We start from the raw sequence: 23,736 nt of genomic DNA on the forward strand, positions 1-23,736 counted from the left end.
TATGGAACGCCGTTGGGGACAATACCTATTATATGAAACGCGTGAAATTTAGACGCATTAACACGCACAGTTTGTACGCGTAAATACGCAGTATATGTTCGGGTGGCGCGTCAGACCGCACAACAGCCAATAGCGTTGCTCTATTTGGGGTTTTATTTGCATTTGTGATGCGATGGCACGTTGCTGTATACATATATAAACATCAGACGACATTTCTTTCCGTGTGGGATGACGTGCTGTTAGGTAAGCAAATACCTATGCAAACGTCACACGTAACATTTGTTCGTGAATGAGATCGTAATTTTACGTTGGCATGTACATAGGCAAGCGTAAAACTTTAGAGTCAATGATGCATTTATACGTTGGTTGTGATGTCAGTGCTGTGTCATGCTGTGTCATCTCATCCCGTTTGTACTCATGTAGGTTTTTTTTATCTCCGGTAACGTGGAAAAGTGGATTGCTCTCTACGATGGCTCTTAGAAATTTTTTAATCAACTGTCAAAGAACTTTTACAGAGTGCGTTCAGTTGGCATCCTCTTATCAGACGGAGGATGATTTGAATATCATCATAACCAGGTATGTCCAAAACATATTACATTTACAAGATGGCTGACTTCCAGCAACTTGAAATGCTAAATGAAATAATAGAAGATAAATGCCATGCCTTACAACAACAGTGTTTTTTATGTCAAAATTATTTTAAACGTTCTGTGTTGCCATAAACTGGGGACAAGAAGCCACGTTTAAAAACTGTATTAACGTTACTGTATTTATATTTGCATATTTACATTTGGTAATTTGTACTGTCACAGAACACTTTCGCTTTAGAAACCATGTTTAAATCACATACATTTTATTGCATGGTTATTTCCTGGTTGTGGTCTCTGTCTCCCTCTCTCTCTTTCTCAAGCCAACATAAAGATTGCAAGTTTTACTACATCTAGTTATGTTTATGAATTACAGAATGCAGACAATGGCCAGAAGTGTGGCATGGTCTAGAGTGCGACTACTTGATCCAGAAACGGCAAATAGTATCCTGAATAGTCTGTCTGAATTCATGGATATTCTGGAAACACTGCCTCAACCCCAAGGTATGCTCTAAATAGTCAGATTGACTGTAATTTTAATATACCCCGATTTCACAGACAGGGTTTAAGCCTAGTCCTAGACTAAAATGTAAGTCTAAGCTGTTTCAACTGAAAGAAACTTGCACTGATTGATCTTAAAATATATCAGTGCCTTTGTTTTGTTTTAGGATGCACACCAGTAATGTTTTTTTTTTCTTAGCATGTTTATAATAATCACTTAAATATCCTAATTGAACTGTGGCCTAATCCTGGCTTAGTCTGAGCCCTGTCTGTGAAACCGGGCCATACTGTTTTGTGTTATAATTAATTTTATTCTTCTGTTAACTTTAGTTCCCCAGGCTTACAGTGCTCCATTGGTGAGGGGTTTCTCTGGTCGCCCACAATATTCCATTACACAGGAGCAGTTGCGTTTTCTGCTGGAATATAATTTTTCAACAAAACAGATGGCCGAAATCTTGGGAGTGTCCAAACGAACTGTAAAGCGACGTTTAAGGTAAGGTTACTTTTCTCAGATGTAAAAGATGCTACCCTTGTATCTGAGTTGGATTGGGTACATTATTCACTTGATATTTAACAAAACAAACATTCCATTGTGTCTCTAATGTGTTTTTTCTAACAGGAAATACAACATTTCACTTAGAGACAGATACAGCAATCTATCAGACTCTGATCTTGATAACCTGGTCAGAGAAGTAGTTGGAGGCAACGATGAGCTTGGGGCAGAAGCAGTGAGAGCCCGTCTGGCAGGTCAGGGGATTGTAGTGCAGCGGCGCAGAGTGCGACAAAGTTTGATCAGGACCAATCCAATAGGAGCAGCCCAGAGGGTCACCACACGCAGACTACACCGAAGAATTTATCAAGTTGCAGGCCCAAACTCATTATGGCATTTGGATGGCAACCACAAGTTAATCAGGTATTATACATTTTTTCTCTTAGGTTACAGAGATAAAATAGCTTGTGTTAAAACCTAAAATACATTTTACATATTTTTGGCTTTTATTATTTATTAAGATATGTTACAGAGGCTTTTTGAATTATTATATAGTATATTCCTGTGATATCACAGATATGTTCAAATACAAACAAATCTAATACAGCTTTAATCCTCCTAGTAACATGCAGCTCCTAAAAGTGTCTGCTAAATAAATAAATGTAAATGTAGTACAGATGACAGCCAGTATGTCACATAATGTTATAATTTTATATATGCTACTGGAGGTTTTTTCAAATAATCCTGTCATCATGTCCTTTTTTTTAAGGTGGCGAATTGTCATACACGGTGGAATTGATGGTTACAGCAGACTTGTTGTTTTCTTGAAGGCTTCTGACAATAATCGGAGCAACACTGTTTTTGATAGTTTTGTAGAGGCCATTGGAAAACACGGACTACCTTCTAGAGTTCGCTGTGATAATGGAGGTGAGAACAACGCAGTCTGTCTTTTTATGAACGTTTTCCGGGGCACAAACAGAGGAAGTGCTCTGAGAGGAAGGAGCACGCACAATCAAAGGATTGAGAGACTGTGGGGTGATGTTTGGCGGGGCATCACTAATACTTACTACACCTTGTTCCTGCTTTTGGAGAGTGAGGGTAAAATTGACAGCTCTAGTGAAATGCATCTCTGGGCTTTGCATTATGTGTATATACCCAGAATCAACAGAGATCTTCAACTGTTCGTTAATCAGTGGAACCACCACAAGCTAAGAACTGCACGTTACATGTCTCCCCACCAGATCTTTATCAGAGGATGTCTCTCACAGCTACATCGAAACCACACTGGTATACAGGGAATTCTTGGCGCAGATGAGGAACCAGTTGAAGAAATTGACACTCCCCCAGCTGCAGTTGTTCCACCTCCTGGTTCTCATGCTGTATTCCACTGGCCAGAGGCTGTTGAAATTCCTGCCAACCAATTCAACATCCAACAAAGACACATGGAACAACTTGTACAGCTTGTCAACCCTCTTGGTGGGAGGCGGGATGATTTAGGAACTGATCTTCTAGAACAAGTTATTAACTTCCTTCAAAATATTGACAATGAGGGAGAGTAATTAGCTATAATACAATTCAACTCTTTCAATTTGTATTGTATAGTCTTAAAACCTGACAACCTTGGGTTCTCAATATTACACAGCATTTTATTAAGCTCTTTGTAATGGATATTAAAAAAAATCAAAATCATAACCAAACCACACAAGGATTGTATATTATTGTAAAAGATTAACTTGAATACCTTTAATTTCTTCAAATTTGTTAGAAAAATGTAAGAATGAGATTTCATGAGTTTTTTAAATTAATGTTTATTTAAGGTCTATTAATACTGTATGTACAATTGCCAAGTTACTTTCCAGTAATGAAACTGTATGCTAATTAAAGTTGACATTTTTCAATTACAATTAATGTATATTGTATATTCTGTTGCAGTTTCACAATAACATATAAGTAATAAGGTTTGCAAACAAATTCACCTTGCTGAACTTGAGTTAATATTCTATTAAAATGTTCAACTATAATCAATCAACTATAACTAAAAGTTAGTAACAATAAGTAACAGATTATCAAATTATTCAGATCTTTCCAAAACCACTGTACCCTTTGAGTGCTGTGTTAAGCATGTCAGTTAATTCCTCCTCTTCTTGGATGCCTCGAGGTAGAAACAGGACCATCCCACATGTAGACGCAAAAGGCAGCCTCCGATTTTCGGGTGTGTAAAAGTCGATGGATGGTTGTCCTTGGAAGCCCAATGGAGGAATACTGTCTGCTCCAGTAATGAACACCAATATCTCCTCAAAGGTGATTGGTGATTGTTTTTCTGTAAAATTAGAAAGAACCTGTAAACATTTTGATAATAACTAGTCTGTTGCACCTGGCCACACAGCAATTACAGTTCAAAGAGTGTTAGGTATTTTTTGCAACACTGCTTTTCCCAGACTGGAAGCAGGTAAGTCTATTAGTGCACTGTCAGTAATAATAGTCAAAAAATGCAACCAAGCTGTCTTTTAAAATGGTCCTAATATGTACAGTGTAGGTACATATACATTTTTGTTTTTATGTATTGTGTGCAGCTGCAATCTTGAAAACAACCACAAGGCTGTAGTATTTAATCATCTGTTAGTCATCAAGGACAGTTTACTCAAATATAAAAAGTCTGTCATCCTTTACTCTTTCTCTAGTTGTTCCAAATCTGCATAATTTTCATTGTACTGATGAACACTAAGAAAAATATTTTGATGAGTATTTGTAATCAATGGGGTTTTCGGACAAAAAAATGTAGAAAAAGTAGAAAAAAATTACAATTACCAGAACTGTTTGCTGTCCTACATTCTTCAAAATATCTTTCTCTGTGTTCACCAGAACAAAGATATTTATACAGATTTGAAACAACTCAAGAGGGAGATAATTATGACGGAAATTTTATTTTTGGGTAAACTATCCCTTTAATGACACTGAAAGTCTAGTCTGTTTACCTTGAATTTTGTTCAGAAAGAGCTCCCAGCAGAAGATTGTGTCTTCCTCCTTTTCTCGAAGGTTGCTACCCGCCTCACTCCAGCAAACTGTGAACAGGGATCTAAAATCCTCTCTGGTAAGTCCTCTCTGCTGATTAGTAAACACTGGAAGGAAGACCTTCCAGCTTTTTTCAACAATCTTCCATAAGTTCCCACATGAGTTCATGCCATCTTTGAACTGATTAATCATGTCTGCTGTTCTATGTTAGGAGAAAATTCCACAGATTATTTTATTGTATGCCATTAGAAAACATAAAAAATGTTGTAATTAAGTAACATTGTTAAAAATATTTTTAGTTCAATACCTGAAATAAATGTGATGTTTTATCATCTGCCCATATATGCGTCTTATGTCATCAAGTGTTGCACTGTAAATTCCAGGGACTCCACAATCAGCAATCCAGTCACCAAGGTTCGCCTTGATTTCATTAAGTTCTTCTTGTGTCTTACAAAGAAAAACCTTAAAAAAATATACATTTAGGCATTACACTTAGAAAACATTAGTGCCTTAAAGGGATAGTTCACCCAAAAAAAGAAAATTCTATCATTATTGATTCACTCTCTAAATGTTCCAAATTTGTATAAATCTGTGTCACTGAACACAGAGAAAGGTATAAGAATAAATGGTGAACCAAACAGTTATTGGCTACAACTGACTAATAGGAAAAAGGACAATGGTAGTCAAAAGTGCCAAGGAATTCTTTCCTGTCCTATCTTCTTTTGTGTTTAACAAAATAAAGACATTTATAAAGCAATTTTTTTGTATGGTGCTCAATGGGGTCCAAGAACTGTTTGGTTACAAGCATTATTCCAAATATTTTTCTATGTGTTCATCAGAACAAAGACATTTATACAGATTCAAAACAACTCAAAAGTGAGTAAATGATGACAGAATTTTTTGGGTGAACTATCCCTTCAAACTGTGGTAAGGTGGGTACCTGCCGCACTTTATCCTGAGTATCACCATCTGAGAGATTATGCCAGTCAAAGTCCTCCACCTTGACGTTTTGGCCACACATTAATTGGAATAATGTGGCATCGAGAGCTTTGATTCCTGGTCCTCCATGCATCAGGGACCAAGCGATCAGCTTTCCTGCAGTGTAGTATCGTCTTACCTCCACAGATGGCTGGTCATAAGTAAAAAACACTTGCCCTGTTTTGCCCTCAAATACTCCAAATGAAGATTGAACTTCCTGCATTAAAAGCCTAACACACGAAAAAGAGAAAAAATAAAAACAATAATTAACAGAATTAATGTAGCAACAACAGTGTTTTTAGGAAACAAACAAAAATAGGCTAACAAGTATTTTTATTAAATAAACCTAACCTAAAAAATTCTCTGCGGGGTCCCCCGTAGTCATCAGCACTTTCACCAACAAACTCAATTTGTGGGGATTTGTGCCATGCAAAGTAGCTGCTTTTTAATGCAATACATGCACTGTGCAGAATCTTTCTTCTTCTGGCCACCACAATCATTCTTTCATCCAAATTAAGATTTTCCTTCTGAAATGTCCTAAGGATATCTGCTGCACTGACTTCATCCTAATTGATTACAGAAAGCAAAACCAACTTAGTAGCAAAGGAAAGTATCTTTTCTCTTGTTTCTTTCTTGACTGTTTTGGTATACTCACACTGCTTTCGTTGTCAGAATTAAAAGGTGAGGTTAACATATCCACAATGGCCTCATCCTCGGAATCTGAAGAAATAACTTCACTAGATGGGAACCAAATTTAATAATTATTGTAAGTGCAAAATTTACATTGAACACAATAATTCTACATAATAATCTTAGCCAATACTACCCAATCCTTAAAAAATCATAACAATATCCTAACTCAGACTAAACATAACAGGGATTAAAAATAGATTGGGATAACACTAGAGACCTTGGCAGTGGTGGCAGTGGTGATGGTGGTGGCGGTGGTGATGGCGGTGGTGGTGGTGATGGCAGTGGTGATGGTGGTGGCGGTGGTGATGGCGGTGGTGGTGGTGATGGCAGTGGTGATGGTGGTGGCGGTGGTGATGGCGGTGGTGGTGGTGATGGCAGTGGTGATGGTGGTGGCGGTGGTGATGGCGGTGGTGGTGGTGATGGCAGTGGTGATGGTGGTGGCGGTGGTGATGGCGGTGGTGGTGGTGATGGCAGTGGTGATGGTGGTGGCGGTGGTGATGGCGGTGGTGGTGGTGATGGCAGTGGTGATGGTGGTGGCGGTGGTGATGGCGGTGGTGGTGGTGATGGCAGTGGTGATGGTGGTGGCGGTGGTGATGGCGGTGGTGGTGGTGATGGCAGTGGTGATGGTGGTGGCGGTGGTGATGGCGGTGGTGGTGGTGATGGCAGTGGTGATGGTGGTGGCGGTGGTGATGGCGGTGGTGGTGGTGATGGCAGTGGTGATGGTGGTGGCGGTGGTGATGGCGGTGGTGGTGGTGATGGCAGTGGTGATGGTGGTGGCGGTGGTGATGGCGGTGGTGGTGGTGATGGCAGTGGTGATGGTGGTGGCGGTGGTGATGGCGGTGGTGGTGGTGATGGCAGTGGTGATGGTGGTGGCGGTGGTGATGGCGGTGGTGGTGGTGATGGCAGTGGTGATGGTGGTGGCGGTGGTGATGGCGGTGGTGGTGGTGATGGCAGTGGTGATGGTGGTGGCGGTGGTGATGGCGGTGGTGGTGGTGATGGCAGTGGTGATGGTGGTGGCGGTGGTGATGGCGGTGGTGGTGGTGATGGCAGTGGTGATGGTGGTGGCGGTGGTGATGGCGGTGGTGGTGGTGATGGCAGTGGTGATGGTGGTGGCGGTGGTGATGGCGGTGGTGGTGGTGATGGCAGTGGTGATGGTGATGGCGGTGGTGATGGCGGTGGTGGTGGTGATGGCAGTGGTGATGGTGGTGGCGGTGGTGATGGTGTTGACCATGAACCAATAGTTTCCTGTTGCTCTTGGTGAAAGGGAGAAGAAAGGACCATTTCTACTGGAAGAACAGGAGCTGGGCTAGGAGAGGAGGCAATATTCTGTTCTGTAGACTGGACAGAAACTTGGGTGGTTCCTAAGTTTTGAGGAGCAGTCGACTGGCTATATGAAGATGCACCACTGGATGCAGTTAATCCCTAAATTACAATTAAAATTACAGAGGTGAGAACGTTTGTTTATCTTTTAAAAAATATTTTTAAAAGTGAAACTGACCTCTATTTGAGCACCTGACATCCAAAGCACGTACAAGGTTGAGGGGCTACTGATTTCATGATCGGAAAGACTGCCATCAACAGTACTAAGTATTGTGTTTGATGACCAGGCTAGCTGTACAGAGAACACTTCACTGGCCATGTTGTCTGAACCAGCAAATGCAAACAGATCCTTCACAACAAACAAAATTACACAAACATTAGAAACTGATATATAGTTCATTATATATACCATATATATGGTGATAATGAAAAAGTCCATTATTTACCATAAACAATTCAACATCAAATACCTGAATTGGTTGAGACTCCAAAAATCTCCTTGTTTTCCTGGAACCATCAGGGTATTGAAACTGTAGTAATATGCCTTGCTCTGGCTCACTAATATTATTTATATGCACCATCCTTTCAGTAATTTTCTTAAAAATAAACATATGTCAGTGTAACAAAAAATGTGGTAAAAATAGCAAAAATTTAATAAAAACCTGTCTTCGCCTTTGTTCCAAGGTTTCCATCTGGCGCCGCCGATTTTCCTGTAAACATAATGAACATATTTAGATGTTTTTTACATTTAAACTCTATTGGTTTTATTCAGTATTAAGCAACTGATTGTACTGCAAAGAATATAACTTTTAAGAATGTAACGATAAGCCAAAACAAAGAATATCAATAATGAAATTTAGCCCAGTTAGTCCAGTGATCAAGGATTGTCTCAGCATTCCAGAGGGGGCCTCTACAAGCACATGAGATGCATTAGATGTTGTTCCAGGTATGTTGGAGTCCACCATTTACCATTTTTATACAGTAAAAATCTCTCAGTTTGTTGATTTTTTTTGTAACCTTTGTTACATCACCTCTGACTGACTTTATGATGATGAGATCTGTGTGGGCCATACCCATTTTTGTAGGATTTTTGGTTAATACAAAGAAATGATTGTAAATCTATATTGATATTTCATACTACAGCAAATTATATAAATATATTTAAAAGGAAAGGTCACCCAGAAATGTAAATTCTGTCATGAATTACTCTCTAGTTGTTCCAAATCTGTATAAATTGCCTTGTTTGGTTGGCCACAGAAAAAGTTATGTGAAAGAATGCTTGTAACTAAACAGTTCTTGCCCCCTATTGACTAACATAGTAGGAAAATTGCTTTCCTACATTCTTCAAAATATCTTCTTTTGTGTTCAACAGAACAAAGAAACGTATAAAGCAATTTGGTAGTCAATGAGGTCCAAGAACTCTTTGGTTATAAGCATTCTTCCAAATATCTTTCTCTGTGTTCATGAAAATTATGAACTATCCCTTTAAAGCAGTTTTTAGTAAAACCTTAGTTAGAAGTTTTGTTTATTTAATTTGTCTAAAACATTTTGATTGTCCTTAATACATTTAATGATTTAATGATGAGGAGAATAATTCTTGCTTACCCTGTCACTTGTTCCTGGAATGTCTGGCATTGTTTCTGCGGTTCCACTGAAAGAATTCTATTAAGAAACATACAGTGAATTAGTATACAGATAATTAAGCGTTACATATTTTGACATTTTTTTCAATAATTTGCATTTTAGAAAACAGTATTGCTTTTGTGAGAGATACTTGTGTTTTTAAGTTTAATGTTGAAATTATTGTGATAAGTAACCCTGCATATCTAAAGAAACACTTTGATACTAGTATGCCTCTCACAGTTTACCTCATTGTTCTCATGCTGTATACCAGTCAGTCTTGATGCATCCTGTCAAAACAGACAGTACAGTACAGACATGTCCTGTTCTGCACAATGCCATTGGCAAAATGTTGAACATATGCAGTAACTCTGTATACTTACTTTTAACCGTACATATACTGCTGACCTGCCAAACTCTGGGCATGCTTTAATTGATGCAGGGCAAACTGAGCTCAACTGAACTGGTAAGATCCTTCGCCTCCTGTCAACTCTGCAGATTTCAATCTCCCCCTCTTCCATTGTTGGAAAGGTTTCTCTAATTTTCAGATGAAATGCCCTCTCATTCATTGAAAGGGGAACAATTATTTTTTTAACTGCTGTACCTGTTAAAGATAAACAGTTACCTTTAAAAATACAAATATCACAAATGTCAAAGATTTTACACTTAAGCACTTACGCTGTGTTGTGAGCAGATGCTCACTGCTGTTTTCAATAAAAGACAGCCTAATGATGCTCTGTCTTGCAGCTTGCCGCCTACTTGTGGCTGAGGTATCATTGGGGATATTGCTGCGGAACATTCTCAGTCTTTAATGAAACAGTTCAAACAGACAATTGTTCAATAAACATAACAGCATAAACAAGAAGGTGTGTTGTAGATTATATGTTTTAAGCCCAGTGAGCTGTTATTGTTTTGTCCATTTTACCTACTGAGTTTAGGATTACCTGCTCTTGTCTTTTTTCAAAAATACCACAGTATAAAGTCTGTGAATTTAGTCTGTGGAGTTAAATTAATCTATTTAGAATTTAACTTTTATCTTCAAAATATAACCTGTATGTTTAAAACTTCTTATAAATGCTCCTACAACTAGTCTTAAGCTTTGACTGTAAAAAAAAAAAAAAGTATAGTTACAAGTAGGACATTTTAAGAGAAGACTTTAATAAAGAATCTAAGAGCAACAATTAGTAACTGTTTTATTATTATATATATGGCTTCACTCCATGACTTATTTGGGTAGAATAAATCAAAATTCACTTACTGGGCAAGTAACAATACATTAAAATCTGCCTAACCTCCCCTGGTATACAACAGCAAGCTTAAAATAGTGATTTATAAGTTGACCTGTACAATTTTGTAGAAAATGTTAGTTTAACATTGGTTGACCCATATCCTCTCAGAACCCAAGTGGAAGGTTTTATAAATGAGACAGCCTTCAAAGGTTTCAAATAAAGTATTATTTTCTGCATCTATATTATTTAAAAATATGAATAATATTTACAACTAGTAATCCCCCCCCCCCCCCATGCATATTGGCCAGTTCCAGCACATATTTATTTTATCTCCAAATGTATGCCACATAAAGTGAGTATAACGTTAATAGTCTAGCAAAACCCTTTCAAGAATTCAAACTGGTCTTCGGATTGATCTTCATACTGAAACTTAAAATTTAATTTATCTTAATTTACAGACTTAATCAAAACGTGTTAAAATTTGGCGCAAAAAATATGAATTACACTAAAGGCCCGTGAAACAAACCTCTCAATGGCGTCGCCTTGCGAAAAGTTGTTATCCTCTTCTGTGTTATTTCTTAAGCGATTTTGTATCAGTGCATTAAATCTTGTATTTAATGCTTCAAGTCGTCTCCTCATCGACATGACTGGTTCACTGATATCGCTATCGATAATGACACCTTTTGAGTGCACATAGTCATTTGTATCTAGCTACACCTAGTGGCTGTTACTGTTAACTACACAACCCTCTCTTTCCAAGCAGACAGCACAGATTCGCTAAATAGGGCTAGGTGTTATAATCTGTTGAAATCTTTTTGTAAAAACTGTTCAGATAATAATTATACAGCATCATCTATGGCTTACGTCTACTTTATACCTCATCTTTTTTGGATTTACAAAAAAATGCAAATTGCCCTGTTATGTGAAATAATTTGTTCATGGCAGTACAAAATTAAAACAAATCTTCAAAATTACACTTATTTGTGTGAACATTTTTCAAGATTCTGCAAGGTGTTTGTAAAGTTTTGACCACCATATCTTGCAAAAATATATAATAAACCCCACACACTCGTTTATTTATTCTTGTTTTTAATATTCTCTTCAAAGCAAGCTAAACGTTTTGAAGCTAATGGGGGTAAAAGATGTTTATGGGCTGTTCATCTGCTTTCTGAGTAAGTAGAAGGGTCTCTTTAATGCCCCATAACCATTACTTTAATTCCTCCATTATACACAGCCTTGTCCACATATGTGCATATTAGGCATAATGGTTTCATTGAACAAGCATGAAAAGTTGAAACCCTTTTTATTAAAGATCTGTACATTTTTTTATAGTTGAAAACATTTTATCTAAAAATCCATGTTAAAACTTATATAAGACATAAGTGATGTAATAGGCTATATACACATATGTATAACATATGTTAACATATGTATACAACATACAACACTGGATAGGGCCATAGCCAGGGTTTAATAATTAGTGAGGTCCACGGTGGGGTGTCAATAATTATACATAATAGTTCCAATAAATGCCATAAATCATTCAACTTTAATAAATACAATGAATAATAAAGTTAGCAAAGGCTAAATACTAAATACTGTGACTATTGTTTTTTCAAAATGACTGGAGTAATTTTTGAGTGGGCCAGCATCAATCTGGTATGAGAGACTCTGGAATGCTCCTTGAAGTCGGGGTGTCAGTTTGACTGGAAATAATACAAATATACTGTATGTATACTGTATATGTCAGATAAAAATAATCTAATAAAAACAATATATTGTAACAATCACAAATTTAACAATTATATTATAACAATCAAGCAAATCCAAAAGCAGAAAACAAAGCACCAGTAGCCTATGACAATTTACAAATTTTTATTCAACATTTAAACACAGACACAAATGTAAAATGTAACTTTTGTGAATTAAAATGAATTTTAAGTCAAATCATTTTTATTGAAAACAAATGCGTTTATTAACTGTGTGTAAAGTAATAAAAAAAAGCGCTGTCAGTGGGAACAGAACCCCAGTCTCCCTTTACACGTTATGCCACAGAAACCGCTGTCTAAAGAGGTGACTTTTTCCACATATAGGGTAGACTGGCCTAGTGTAATTAGTTCTGCCAACAAGTAGGCTATTTGCAGTGGTCCAAATAATGTATTAATCAGAGAGGAAATATGGTCGTTGGATCACCGAGACCACTCACTTTACCTACGGGACAAATTCCTTTAACGTTACAAAAGAATATAATGTTAATTCATGCAGTCATTGAATGTATTTAATAATTGACCCAAAATTATCACCAGTTCAACTAAAACAGAAAACTTAGTATGTCGCACATCAAATAAGACATAGAAATATTACACGTTCAAAAATGTCATGTTTACACGACGAAAACGTTCGTCTAGACACACGTAACAAAAAATACACGGCCAAAAATGTTGCGTTAAGGCGATACAAACGATCGTGTCTTTAAATAACATGACAAAAAACTTCGCGTATAGACGTACAAAACGTTCGCGTTTACACGGACCAAAAAGACGCGTACAAACTGTGCGTGTTAATGCGTCCAAATTTTACGCGTTGTATAAAATAGGTATTGTCCCCAACGGCGTTCCATACTCCTCCAGCGGCTGAAGTTGAACAATCACCAAAGACTCGCCTGAAACTTGCGAAGACTCGTTGAAATAGAGGACACGACCAGTCATCTCTACGAAATCTCATCCTCTGGTGAGTTTAAAGCATTTATTTTTTTACCTGTGAAGCCGGGAGTCGTTTATTTTCAGAGTAATGCGGGCGCAGTTTAAATACTGACTTTGCATGTTTTCATATTGACTGAATGTCTTAATACCGTACATATATTAAAACGTCAAAAGAGTTAATATAGATTTAATCGGAAATTAAAATAAAATTAATTTATACAGTTATATCTATCTACGTTATCTGTCTAAGGTATGGTATGGCAAAAAAATTGTTTGTCCGTCCATCCGTCCATCCATCAGCCTGTCTGTCCGTCTATCTGTCATCCATTCATGCATCCATCTGTCTATCTGTCTGTTCGGCCACCCATCTATCTGTCTGTCTGTCTGTCTGTCTGTCTGTCTGTCTGTCTGTCTGTCTGTCTGTCTGTCCGTCCATCTCTATCTGTCATCCATCCATTTATCCATCTGTCTGCCTATCCGTCCATCTGTCCATCTATCTGTCTGTCTGACATCTCCATTCGTCCGTCCGTCTGTCCGTCCATCCATCTATCTGTCTGTCATCCATCAATGCATCCATCCATCTGTCTATCTGTCCATCTGTCTATCCACCTGTCAATCTATCCATCTATCTGTCTGTCATCCATCCATCCATGCATCATCCATCCATCCATCCATCTATCTATCTATCTATCTATCTATCTATCTATCTATCTATCTATCTATCTATCTATCTATCTATCTATCTGTCTGTCTGTCTGTCTGTCTGTCTGTCTGTCTGTCTGTCTGTCTGTCTGTCTGTCTGTCTGTCTGTCTGTCTGTCTGTCTGTCTGTCTGTCCGTCCACCCATCTATCTGTCTGTCCGTCCATCTATCTCTGTCTGTCATCTATCCATCTATCTGTGTGCCTATCCGTCTGTCTGTCCATCTATCTGTCTGTCTGTCTGTCTGACCATCCGTCTATCTCTCCATACGTCCATCCGTCCATCCATCTATCTGTCTGTCATCCACCCATCCATGCATCCATCCATCATTCATCCATCTGTCTGTCTATCTGTCCATCCCTCTGTCTATCCGTCTGTCAATCAGTCCATCTATCTGTCTTTCATCCATCCATGCATCCATCCATCCGTCTGTCCGTTCGTCCATCTATCTCTGTCTGTCATCCATCCATCCATCTGTCTGCCTATCCGTCCGTCCATCCATCTATTTGTCTGTCATCCATGCATCCATCCATCCATCCATCCATCCATCCATCCATCCATCTATCTGTCTGTCCGTCCACCCATCTATCTGCCTGTCCGTCCGTCTATCTCTGTCTGTCATCTATCCATCTATCTGTCTGCCTAGCCGTCTGTCTGTCCATCTATCTGTCTGTCTGTCTGTCTGTCTGTCTGTCTGTCTGACCAACCGTCTATCTCTCCATATGTCTGTCCGTCCGTCCATCCATCTGTCTGTCATCTATCCATGCTCTATCCATCCATCCGTCTGTCTGTCTATCTGTCCGTCCATCTGTCTATCCGTCCGTCTTTCCATCTATCTGTCTGACCATCCGTCTATCTCTCCATATGTCCGTCCGTCCATCCATCTATCTGTCTGACCATCCGTCTATCTCTCCATATGTCCGTCCGTCCATCCATCTATCTGTCCATCCATCTGTCTATCCGTCTGTCAATCCGTCCGTCCATCCATCTATCTGTCTGTCATCCATCCATCTATCTGTCTGTCATCCATCCATCCATCCGTCTATCTGTCCGTCCATCTGTCTATCCGTCCGTCCATCTATCTATCTGTCTGTCATCCATCCATCCATCCGTTTGTCTGTCTATCCGTCCGTCCATCTATCTATCTGTCTGTCATCCATCCATCCATCCGTTTGTCTGTCTGTCCGTCCGTCCATCTGTCTGTCTGTCAGTCTGTCCATCCATCCGTCCGTCCGTCCGTCTATCTATCTGTTTGTCCATCCATCTGTCTGTCTGTCATCTATCCATCTATTCATCCATCATCCATCCATCCACCCATATCTGTCTTTATATCTGTCCGTTCGCCCGTCCGTCCGTCCATCCATCTGTCTGTCTGTCTGTCCATCTATCTGTCCATCCATCCGCCCCTCCAATCCGTCCATCTATCTGTCTGTTATCCATCCATCAGTCTATCTGTTCGTCCGTCTGTCTATCCGTCTATTTATCTGTCTGTCTGTCCATCCATCTATCAGTCTGTCTGTCCGTCCATTTGTCTATCATCCATCCATCCATGCATCCATCCATTCGTCTGTCTGTCTGTCTGTCTGTCATTTCTATCTTGTTTCTTTGTCAAACAAAATATACATATTATATATAATATAAAATAAATAATATCGATGATGTTCATGATTAAATTCCTCATGCAGACATAACATCTGCTTAAAAAATTTACATAACCGTTAAACCTTGTCATGCAAACATACTAAGTAATAAAGTTGTATGATAAGACTAATTTCCCCACAACCAAAGACTTCACATCATCAGACACATCTGGTCTTGACGGGAGTAATTGAATTGGCTCGGCTCAGGGCAAACAGGCAGGCGGATGTTCGAATACTCATTACTGCTCTCATTCTCTGTTTTCTCTCTCTCTCATTTCCCCTTTTTATGCAGTGGCGAGAAGGTCAACGGAATTTACAGACAATGGTTTTCTCTAATCAAGATGTCCGGCCTGGACTAAAGAAGTCAGGTGAGAAGAGGGCGCTCCGCTCTCAGGGGTTGCCCTCGCCGGCTCTGTGCTGCGCTTGTGGGCTATGCATCATGTTGGCTGGCATTAACATCACCCTGGTGGGTGCCCTCGCCTTTACCAAACTCCTTCCCTTAAACAACCCTCCCATCATTATCGGGCCCATCCTCCTCCTGGTGGCATTTTCTTTCTTTGGAGCGTGTTGCATCTGCAGTCGACGACCCATCGGACAAACCTCTCGGATGTCTGCCGGACGGGAGCGTTGGCCGTTGATGAGCATGGGTGGAGCTGTGTTTGAGATGGAGACCAGTGAGCCCACCCTACAGGACACCACAGCCATTCAGCTCAGTCCAACTAACTCTCCAAGCTCTTCCCATCGCTGCAGCCCCACCCACCTTCCTGGGGCTCCGCCTCTCCCTTCAGAAACCTATGAGTCCTCAAAGGGCACTGATTTGAGTTTACAAAACCCCACAGTAGGTGATTCATACTCTGCGAACCTGCCTGCCTACATCACGGTCTTGAAATGAGACATTTCTTAGTGTGCATCCATCTTTTGGGACAAATTATTTGATGGGAGCGGTAATGAATTCAGCTCACAGGGTTAGTCCGACCTTTGGAAGAAGACTTTGGTGTTGAAATAAGAAATACATGTCATAATTTCATCATCTCAGGCTCAGAATACTATGAAAAGAAAGACTGGCTAATAAAGGATTATTGCAGGATCAATTTGAAAGTGTTTGATGCAGCGCTCCCAAATTTGGCAAATTGACTGAGCTGAAGTTAGTCCTTGGAAACAGAAAATTGAGAACAGTTTTGGCTGGCAAGGGATGAGTTTAGTTTATGCAGAAAAAGATTGACCTTATGCTGAAAATTGCCGTGGAAATGGTTGTTTTTAATTGATAATATTTTTTTTTTGCAAGCATATCACATGTATACAATACAATAGTATAGTGAGTCATTGTTAAAGAATTGTTATCTGTCATTGTGGAATGTGACTAATTGTATTGTTTTTGAAGATAAAAAAAGTTTTATTGTACCTAGCGGTGGGCGACCAAAATTCTTCACAATATGAGTAATTTTATTTCACGGTAACCATATATATATATATATATATATATATATATATATATATATATATATCACAATATAGTTATTTAAATAAGATATATATATATATATATCACAATATAGTTATTTAAATAAGATTTAAAGCAAAAAAAATTTGACACCATAGAAATTTCATAATTCTTGTCACCAGTGCCAATATAAAAAAAAAACTAATACTATCCTAAATTAACAAACAAACAAAAAAACTCAAGCTTCCTGAGGACAAGTAAACAGTCAGAAATTAAAAAAGAATAAGAAACTAATTACAAGCAATAGGACAAAAAACTACAGTAGAACAAATAAGAAATGCTACATACATTGTATAAGTCATCAGATATATTTAAATACCCCATTTTTTTCACTGTGTGAATTTAATATACATTTCTTTTTATTATTTTTCTAAAGTTACAAAAGTATGATGCCGCTTTAATGGCACGTTTAAAAAAAAATCCTAATAAAAGGATTATTAGATTAAAGACGTAATATAAAAAAATATATATGACCAAATAGTTGAAATATTTTGAGAGTAAAGTCAAAGTTACAAAATTAAGTAAAAAAAAAATAGAAAATGAAGTCGAAATTATGACAATAAAGTTGAAATATTTCGAGAATAAAGTCCAAATTGCGAGAATAAAGTCAAAATATTTCGAGAATAAATTAAAATTTACAAGAATAAAGTCTAAATTATGAGAATAAAGTTGAAATATTTTGAGAATAAAGTCAAAATTATGAGAATAAAGTATAAATATTTTGCGAATAAAGTTGAAATTACGACAATATAGTCAAAATTATGATAAAGTTTAAATAAATTTGAGAATAAAGTCAAAATGTTTCAAGAATGAAGTTGACATGAAAATAAAGTCGAAATTATCAGAATAAAGTCAAAATATTTTGAGAATAAAGTAAAAATGTGAGAATTATGTCATAGCAATTAAGAGAATAAAGTTATAAGATCTTACAATAATGTGGTTTTTGTGCTCTTTAATGTGGCGTGAGTTTAGGAGGCATATGAATCAATCATCTTTCCGATAACAATGAGAAAAAATTTTGACTTTATTATCATAATTTCAACTTTATTCTCAAAATATTTCAACTTTATTCTCATATTGCTACAACTTAATTCTTGTAATTTCGTATTTTTTCTCAAAACAATCCTAGATTTTATTCTCGTAATTTTGCCTTTATTTTCATAGTTTCGACTTCATTCTTAAAATAGTTTCGAAATATTTCAGCTTTATTCTCCTGATTTTGACTTTATTTTCATAGTTTTATTTGAAATATTTCAACTTTATTGATTATTTATTATTATTTTATTATGACTTTATTTTTAGTTTCATTCGAAATATCTCAACTTTATTCTCGTAATTTCAACTTTATTCTCTAAGTGTTTTGACTTTTCTCATAATTTAAACTTTATTCAAGTCATTTCGACTTTAAATATTGAAATATTTCGACTTTATTATCAAATTATTTTGACTTTAATCTCGAAATATTTCGACTTTATTCTCAAAATATTGAAAATTTATTCTCATAATTTTGACTTTATTCATGTAATTTTTATTTATTCTTGAAATATCTAGACTTTATTCTCGTAATTTTGACTATTTTTACAGTTTCATTAAAAATATTTCAACTTTATTTGCAAAATATTGTGACTTTATTTTCATAGTTTCATTCTTGAAATATTTCTACTTTATTCTTGAAATATTTTTACTTTATTCTCATAATTTCGACTTTATTTTCATAGTTTTATTTGAAATATTTAAACTTTATTATCATCATTTCAACTTTATTCACAAAATATTTTGACTTTATTCTCTAAATATTTTGACTTTATTCTGTAAATATTTCAACTTTATTTTCAAAATATTTTGATTTTAATCTCAAAATATTTTTACTTTATTCTCGTAATTTTTACTTTATTCTCTAAATATTGCAACTTTATTCTCATAATTTTTACTTTATTCTCAAAATATTTTGACTTTATTCTTTGTAATTTTGACTTTATTTTCATAGATTCATTCTTGAAATATTTTATCTTTATTCTTGAAATATTTAAACTTTATTCTCAAAATATTTTTACTTTATTCTCATAATTTCGACTTTTTTTCTCATAATTTCGACTTTATTCTCGTAATTTTTTATTTATTCTTGAAATATTTAGACTTTATTCTCATAATTATGACTTTATTTTTATAGTTTCATTCGAAATATCTCAACTTTATTCTCGAAGTGTTTTGACTTTTCTCATAATTTAAACTTTATTCAAGTCATTTCGACTTTAAATATTGAAATATTTCGACTTTATTATCAAATTATTTTGACTTTAATCTCGAAATATTTCGACTTTATTCTCAAAATATTGAAACTTTATTCTCATAATTTTGACTTTATTCATGTAATTTTTATTTATTCTTGAAATATCTAGACTTTATTCTCGTAATTTTGACTATTTTTATAGTTTCATTAGAAATATTTCAACTTTATTTGCAAAATATTGTGACTTTATTTTCATAGTTTCATTCTTTAAATATTTCTACTTTATTCTCGTAATTTCAATTTAATTCGCAAAATATTTTGACTTTATTCTCATAATTTATTTATTCTAGTAATTTTTTCATTTATTCTCAAAATTTTTTGACTTTATTCCCATAATTTTGACTTCAATAGTGTTAATAAAGATTAACCAAGCGTTAACTGACGGCAAATGTAATATAACTGTACAAATCGAGAAAATAAAAATGAACCATTAAAGATTCACTATTGACTGATGTAAATCAACTGCTATGGGGCAAATCTAAATATATATATATAAAATGCATCCCTACTTAAATCCACAAATATAGATTAATATAGTGTAAATCAACAGTATATGGTGTTCTGTTGTTTTATTTTTTATTAATCATTATTAATAAATATATAAATCTGAACTGTTAATAAATTGTAATCCATTTCAAATCATCTCAATGAGTCTTGTGTTGTTTTATTTTGTCTTTCAGTGTTTAACACTAGGCCTGTCTGCTGTTTTTCCTGTTTGTTAGTTTACTTGTGGATAATGAGTCTCTTTCGCGACATCAATAGCTAAATTTAATTTGACTGTCTGATTAAATAATCAGTGATGAAGACAATGATAAGTGCACTGAAAAATGAGCTCAAATATTGTAAAGCGAAGTGAGGAAGGACTAAGACAACTTCCTGTCAACACTTTACAAACAGCTGCTCCTCTACATCTGTTCCTCCTGATAGCCCTGACAGACAAACACCTCACGTCGGTCAAAGATTTACACAAACAACAAGACAACTAAAATCACCCTCACTGATCAAACCCTACCAGTACAAGCCTATAATGGATTTATATCACACTGAACACAGAAATCTCTTATCGTACAACACATATTAGTAAGCGCTCAGACCTGTTTGTTCAGATGCATTGCTGCACCATCTGTGCACACAACACAATTACTGCTGCTTCTGAGACGCATCAATATTTGTTAGACATGCACATCAGGATACAGCCAGTGTAACTGACATCTATGTGTGCCTTTGATATTTTCTTCATGTATCTTACTGAAACTTCTGGCAGCCTACTTAGTAGAGATTTTCTAAAACCGACAGTGCTGTGAAAAAGTGTTGGCCCCCTTCCTGATTTTTTATTTTTTTGCATGTTTGTCACACTTTAATGTTTCAGATCAAACAAATTTAAATATTAATCAATTAATCAAGTAAACACAACATGCAGTTTTTGAATGAAGTTTTTTATTATGAAGGGAAAACTAAATCCAAACCCACATGGCCCTGTGTGAAAAAGTGATTGCCCCCTAAACTTTTGTTCTGTCTGTTACATTTTGGCCCACTCATCTTTGCAGAATTGTTGTAATTCAGCCACACTGGAGGGTTTTCCAGCATGAACCGCCTTTTTAAGGTCATGCCACAGCATCTCAATAGGATTCAGGTCAGGACTTTAACTAGGCCACTCCAGAGTCTTTATTTTGTTTCTCTTCAGTCATTCAGAGGTGGATTTGCTGGTGTGTTTTGGATCATTGTCCTGCTGCAGAACCCAAATTCGCTTCAGCTTGAGTTCACCAACAGATGGCCGGACATTGTCCTTCAGGATTTTTTTGGTAGACAGCAGAATTCATGGTTCCATTTATCACAGCAAGTCTTCCAGGTCCAGAAGCAGCAAAACAGCCCCAGACCATCACACGACCACCACCAGATTTTACTGTTGGTATGATGTTCTTTTTCTGAAATGCTGTATTACTTTTACGCTAGATATAATGGGACACACCCCTTCCAAAAAGTTCAACTTTTGTCTCGTCAGTCCACAGAGTATTTTCCCAAAAGTCTTGGGGATCATCAAGATGTGTTCTGGTAAAACTGTGACGAGCCTTTATGTTCTTTTTGCTCAGTCTTGGAACTCTGCCATGCAGGCCATTTTTGCCCAGTCTCTTTCTTATGGTGGAGTCATGAACACTGACCTTAACTGAGGCAAGAGAGGCCTGCAGTTCTTTAGATGTTGTTGTGGGGTCTTTTGTAACCTCTTGGATGAGTCGTCGCTGTGCTCTTGGGGTAATTTTGGTCGGCCGGCCACTCCTGGGAAGGTTCACCACTGTTCCATGTTTTCACCATTTGTGGATAATGGCTCTCACTGTGGTTCGCTGGAGTCCCAAAGCTTTAGAAATGGCTTTATAACCTTTTCCAGACTGATAGAGCTCAATTATTTTCTTTCTTATTTGTTCATGAATTTTTTTAGATCTCAACATGATGTGTAGCTTTTGAGGATCTTTTGGTCTACTTCACTTTGTCAGGCAGGTCCTATTTAAGTGATTTCTTGATTGCGAACAGTTGTGGCAGTAATCAGGCCTGGGTGTGGCTAGAGAAACTGAACTCAGGTGTGATAAACCACAGTAATGCTTTAACACTTTTTCACACGTGTGGAAAATGTGGGTTTGGATTTTGTTTTCCCTTCATAATAAAAAAACTTCATTCAAAAACTGCATTTTGTGTTTACTTTGTGGGCACAATCAATGGCTGGATGACATTTTTAATGTCAGTATAGTTCACTGCCTAATAATTGCTTGTTCTGCATCATTAAACAGTCTTAATGAGATCGACACTTTGAAGCATTATCAGTTTATGTGTTCACAAAGAGTGTGGTATATAAAGGGTTGGCAGTTATTGTACTACTGAATACATGGTACTGCTAATTTATGCTGTTTAAACCACAGAAAAAATGTGTGAAAGCTTCTAAATCATACAGAGAAGGACTTAGTAAGCAAACTAAAATTAATAGGTGGTAAAGATCAGTGTTGGGGAAAGTTACTTTTAAAAGTAATGCATTACAATATTGAGTTACTCCCTAAAAAAGCAACTAATTATGTTACTTAGTTACTTTTTATGGAAAGTAATGCGTTACGTTACTTTTGCGTTACTCTTTAAATCTGGGCAGGGCTTGCTTGTTTGTTTTTAATATAAAAAGTTCTGTTTTTGGCAAATGTAAAAGCCTTTTCACAGCAAAAGCCTCAGGCTTAGAGAAAAGTAAACTCACGTCTGTACAGTAGACCGCAGAAGAACAAATGTCAACTCTTCAGCAATAAAAAAAGGAAAACAAATGTTTTGAAGATTGAGTCATTTTTGCTTATTAGTATGGGTGAACTGGATCATCGAAGGTTGGCAGCAAAGACATTGGTTAATAAATTGGGATTAAATACATAAAGGATATTTGTATCATTTAACATATTTAATTATTGCAGGTTTGCGTTGAATTTCAGTGTTTTTATTCATTTTGAAGAATACTGTATCTGTTTTTTTAGAGATGAATTAACACGTTCACATTTATTCTAGAACTAAAGTAACATCTTACTCGCAATCTCTCTCAACATGGGGACAGGAGAGCTTTTAATCAATAAATGGGGGAAAAGTAACTTATTTGAAAAAGTAACTCAGATATTTTCTTGTCAATTAAAAAGTAATGCGTTACTTTACTAGTTACTTGGAAAAAGTAATATTATTACGTAACTTGAGTTACTTGCGTTAACCCCAACACTGGATATTTTAAATATTATTGTGGGTTTCAAAAAATAATAGTAATCTTAGTAAACATGTAAGGTTGTAATATTTAAATGTTTTTAAATGTGTTTTTTGGTTGTGGGACAACAGTTTAGACCAATTCTGTGGAATAGCCTATATATGAACATCTTACATCTTGTCATCCAAGATGTTCATGTCTTTCTTTCTTCAGTCGAAAGGAAATTATGTTTTTTGAGGAAAACATTTCAGGATTTCTCTCCATATAATGGACTTCTATGGTGCCCCTGAGTTTGAACTTCCAAAATGCAGTTTAAATGGCTCTAAATGATCACAGCCGAGGAAGAAGGGTCTTATCTAGCAAAACGATTATTTTCTTTAAAAAAATTACAATTTATATACTTTTTAACCTCAAATGCTCATCTTGTCTAGCTCTGTGTGTACTCTGTGTAGAGATTAAAAAATATATAAATTGTAAATGTTTTTAGAAAATAACTGATCGTTTCGCTAGATAAGACCCTTCTTCCTCGGCTGGGATCATTTAGAGCCCTTTGAAGCTGCATTTAAACTGCATTTTGGAAGTTCAAACTCGGGGGCATCATAGAAGTCCATTATATGGAGAGAAATCCTGAAATGTTTTCCTCAGAAAACATTTATTTACGACTGAGGAAAGAAAGACATGAACATCTTGGATGACAAGGGGCTGAGTACATTATCTGTACATTTTTATTCTGAAAGTGAACTACTCCTTTAAGGACTGAAACA

At 36.5% G+C, this 23,736-nt stretch overlaps 2 protein-coding genes across 2 annotated transcripts; both read left to right on the forward strand.

Moving 5' to 3' along the window:
• The first annotated feature begins 424 nt into the window (after nt 1-424).
• Nucleotides 425-3,210, forward strand: LOC141294234 (uncharacterized). Its single transcript, XM_073826309.1, has 5 exons — nt 425-576; nt 964-1,091; nt 1,419-1,581; nt 1,708-2,001; nt 2,348-3,210. Exons 1-5 carry the CDS (start codon nt 470-472, stop codon nt 3,135-3,137), a joined length of 1,482 nt encoding a protein of 493 aa, XP_073682410.1. The 5' UTR covers nt 425-469; the 3' UTR covers nt 3,138-3,210.
• Nucleotides 3,211-15,794: 12,584 nt separating this feature from the next.
• On the forward strand, nt 15,795-16,364 carry tmem275a (transmembrane protein 275a). Its single transcript, XM_073825555.1, has one exon. It carries the CDS (start codon nt 15,795-15,797, stop codon nt 16,362-16,364), a length of 570 nt encoding a protein of 189 aa, XP_073681656.1.
• The last annotated feature ends 7,372 nt before the right edge of the window (nt 16,365-23,736 follow it).

Source organism: Garra rufa, chromosome 20 (genome assembly GCF_049309525.1).
Source record: "Garra rufa chromosome 20, GarRuf1.0, whole genome shotgun sequence".
NCBI lineage: Eukaryota > Metazoa > Chordata > Actinopteri > Cypriniformes > Cyprinidae > Garra > Garra rufa.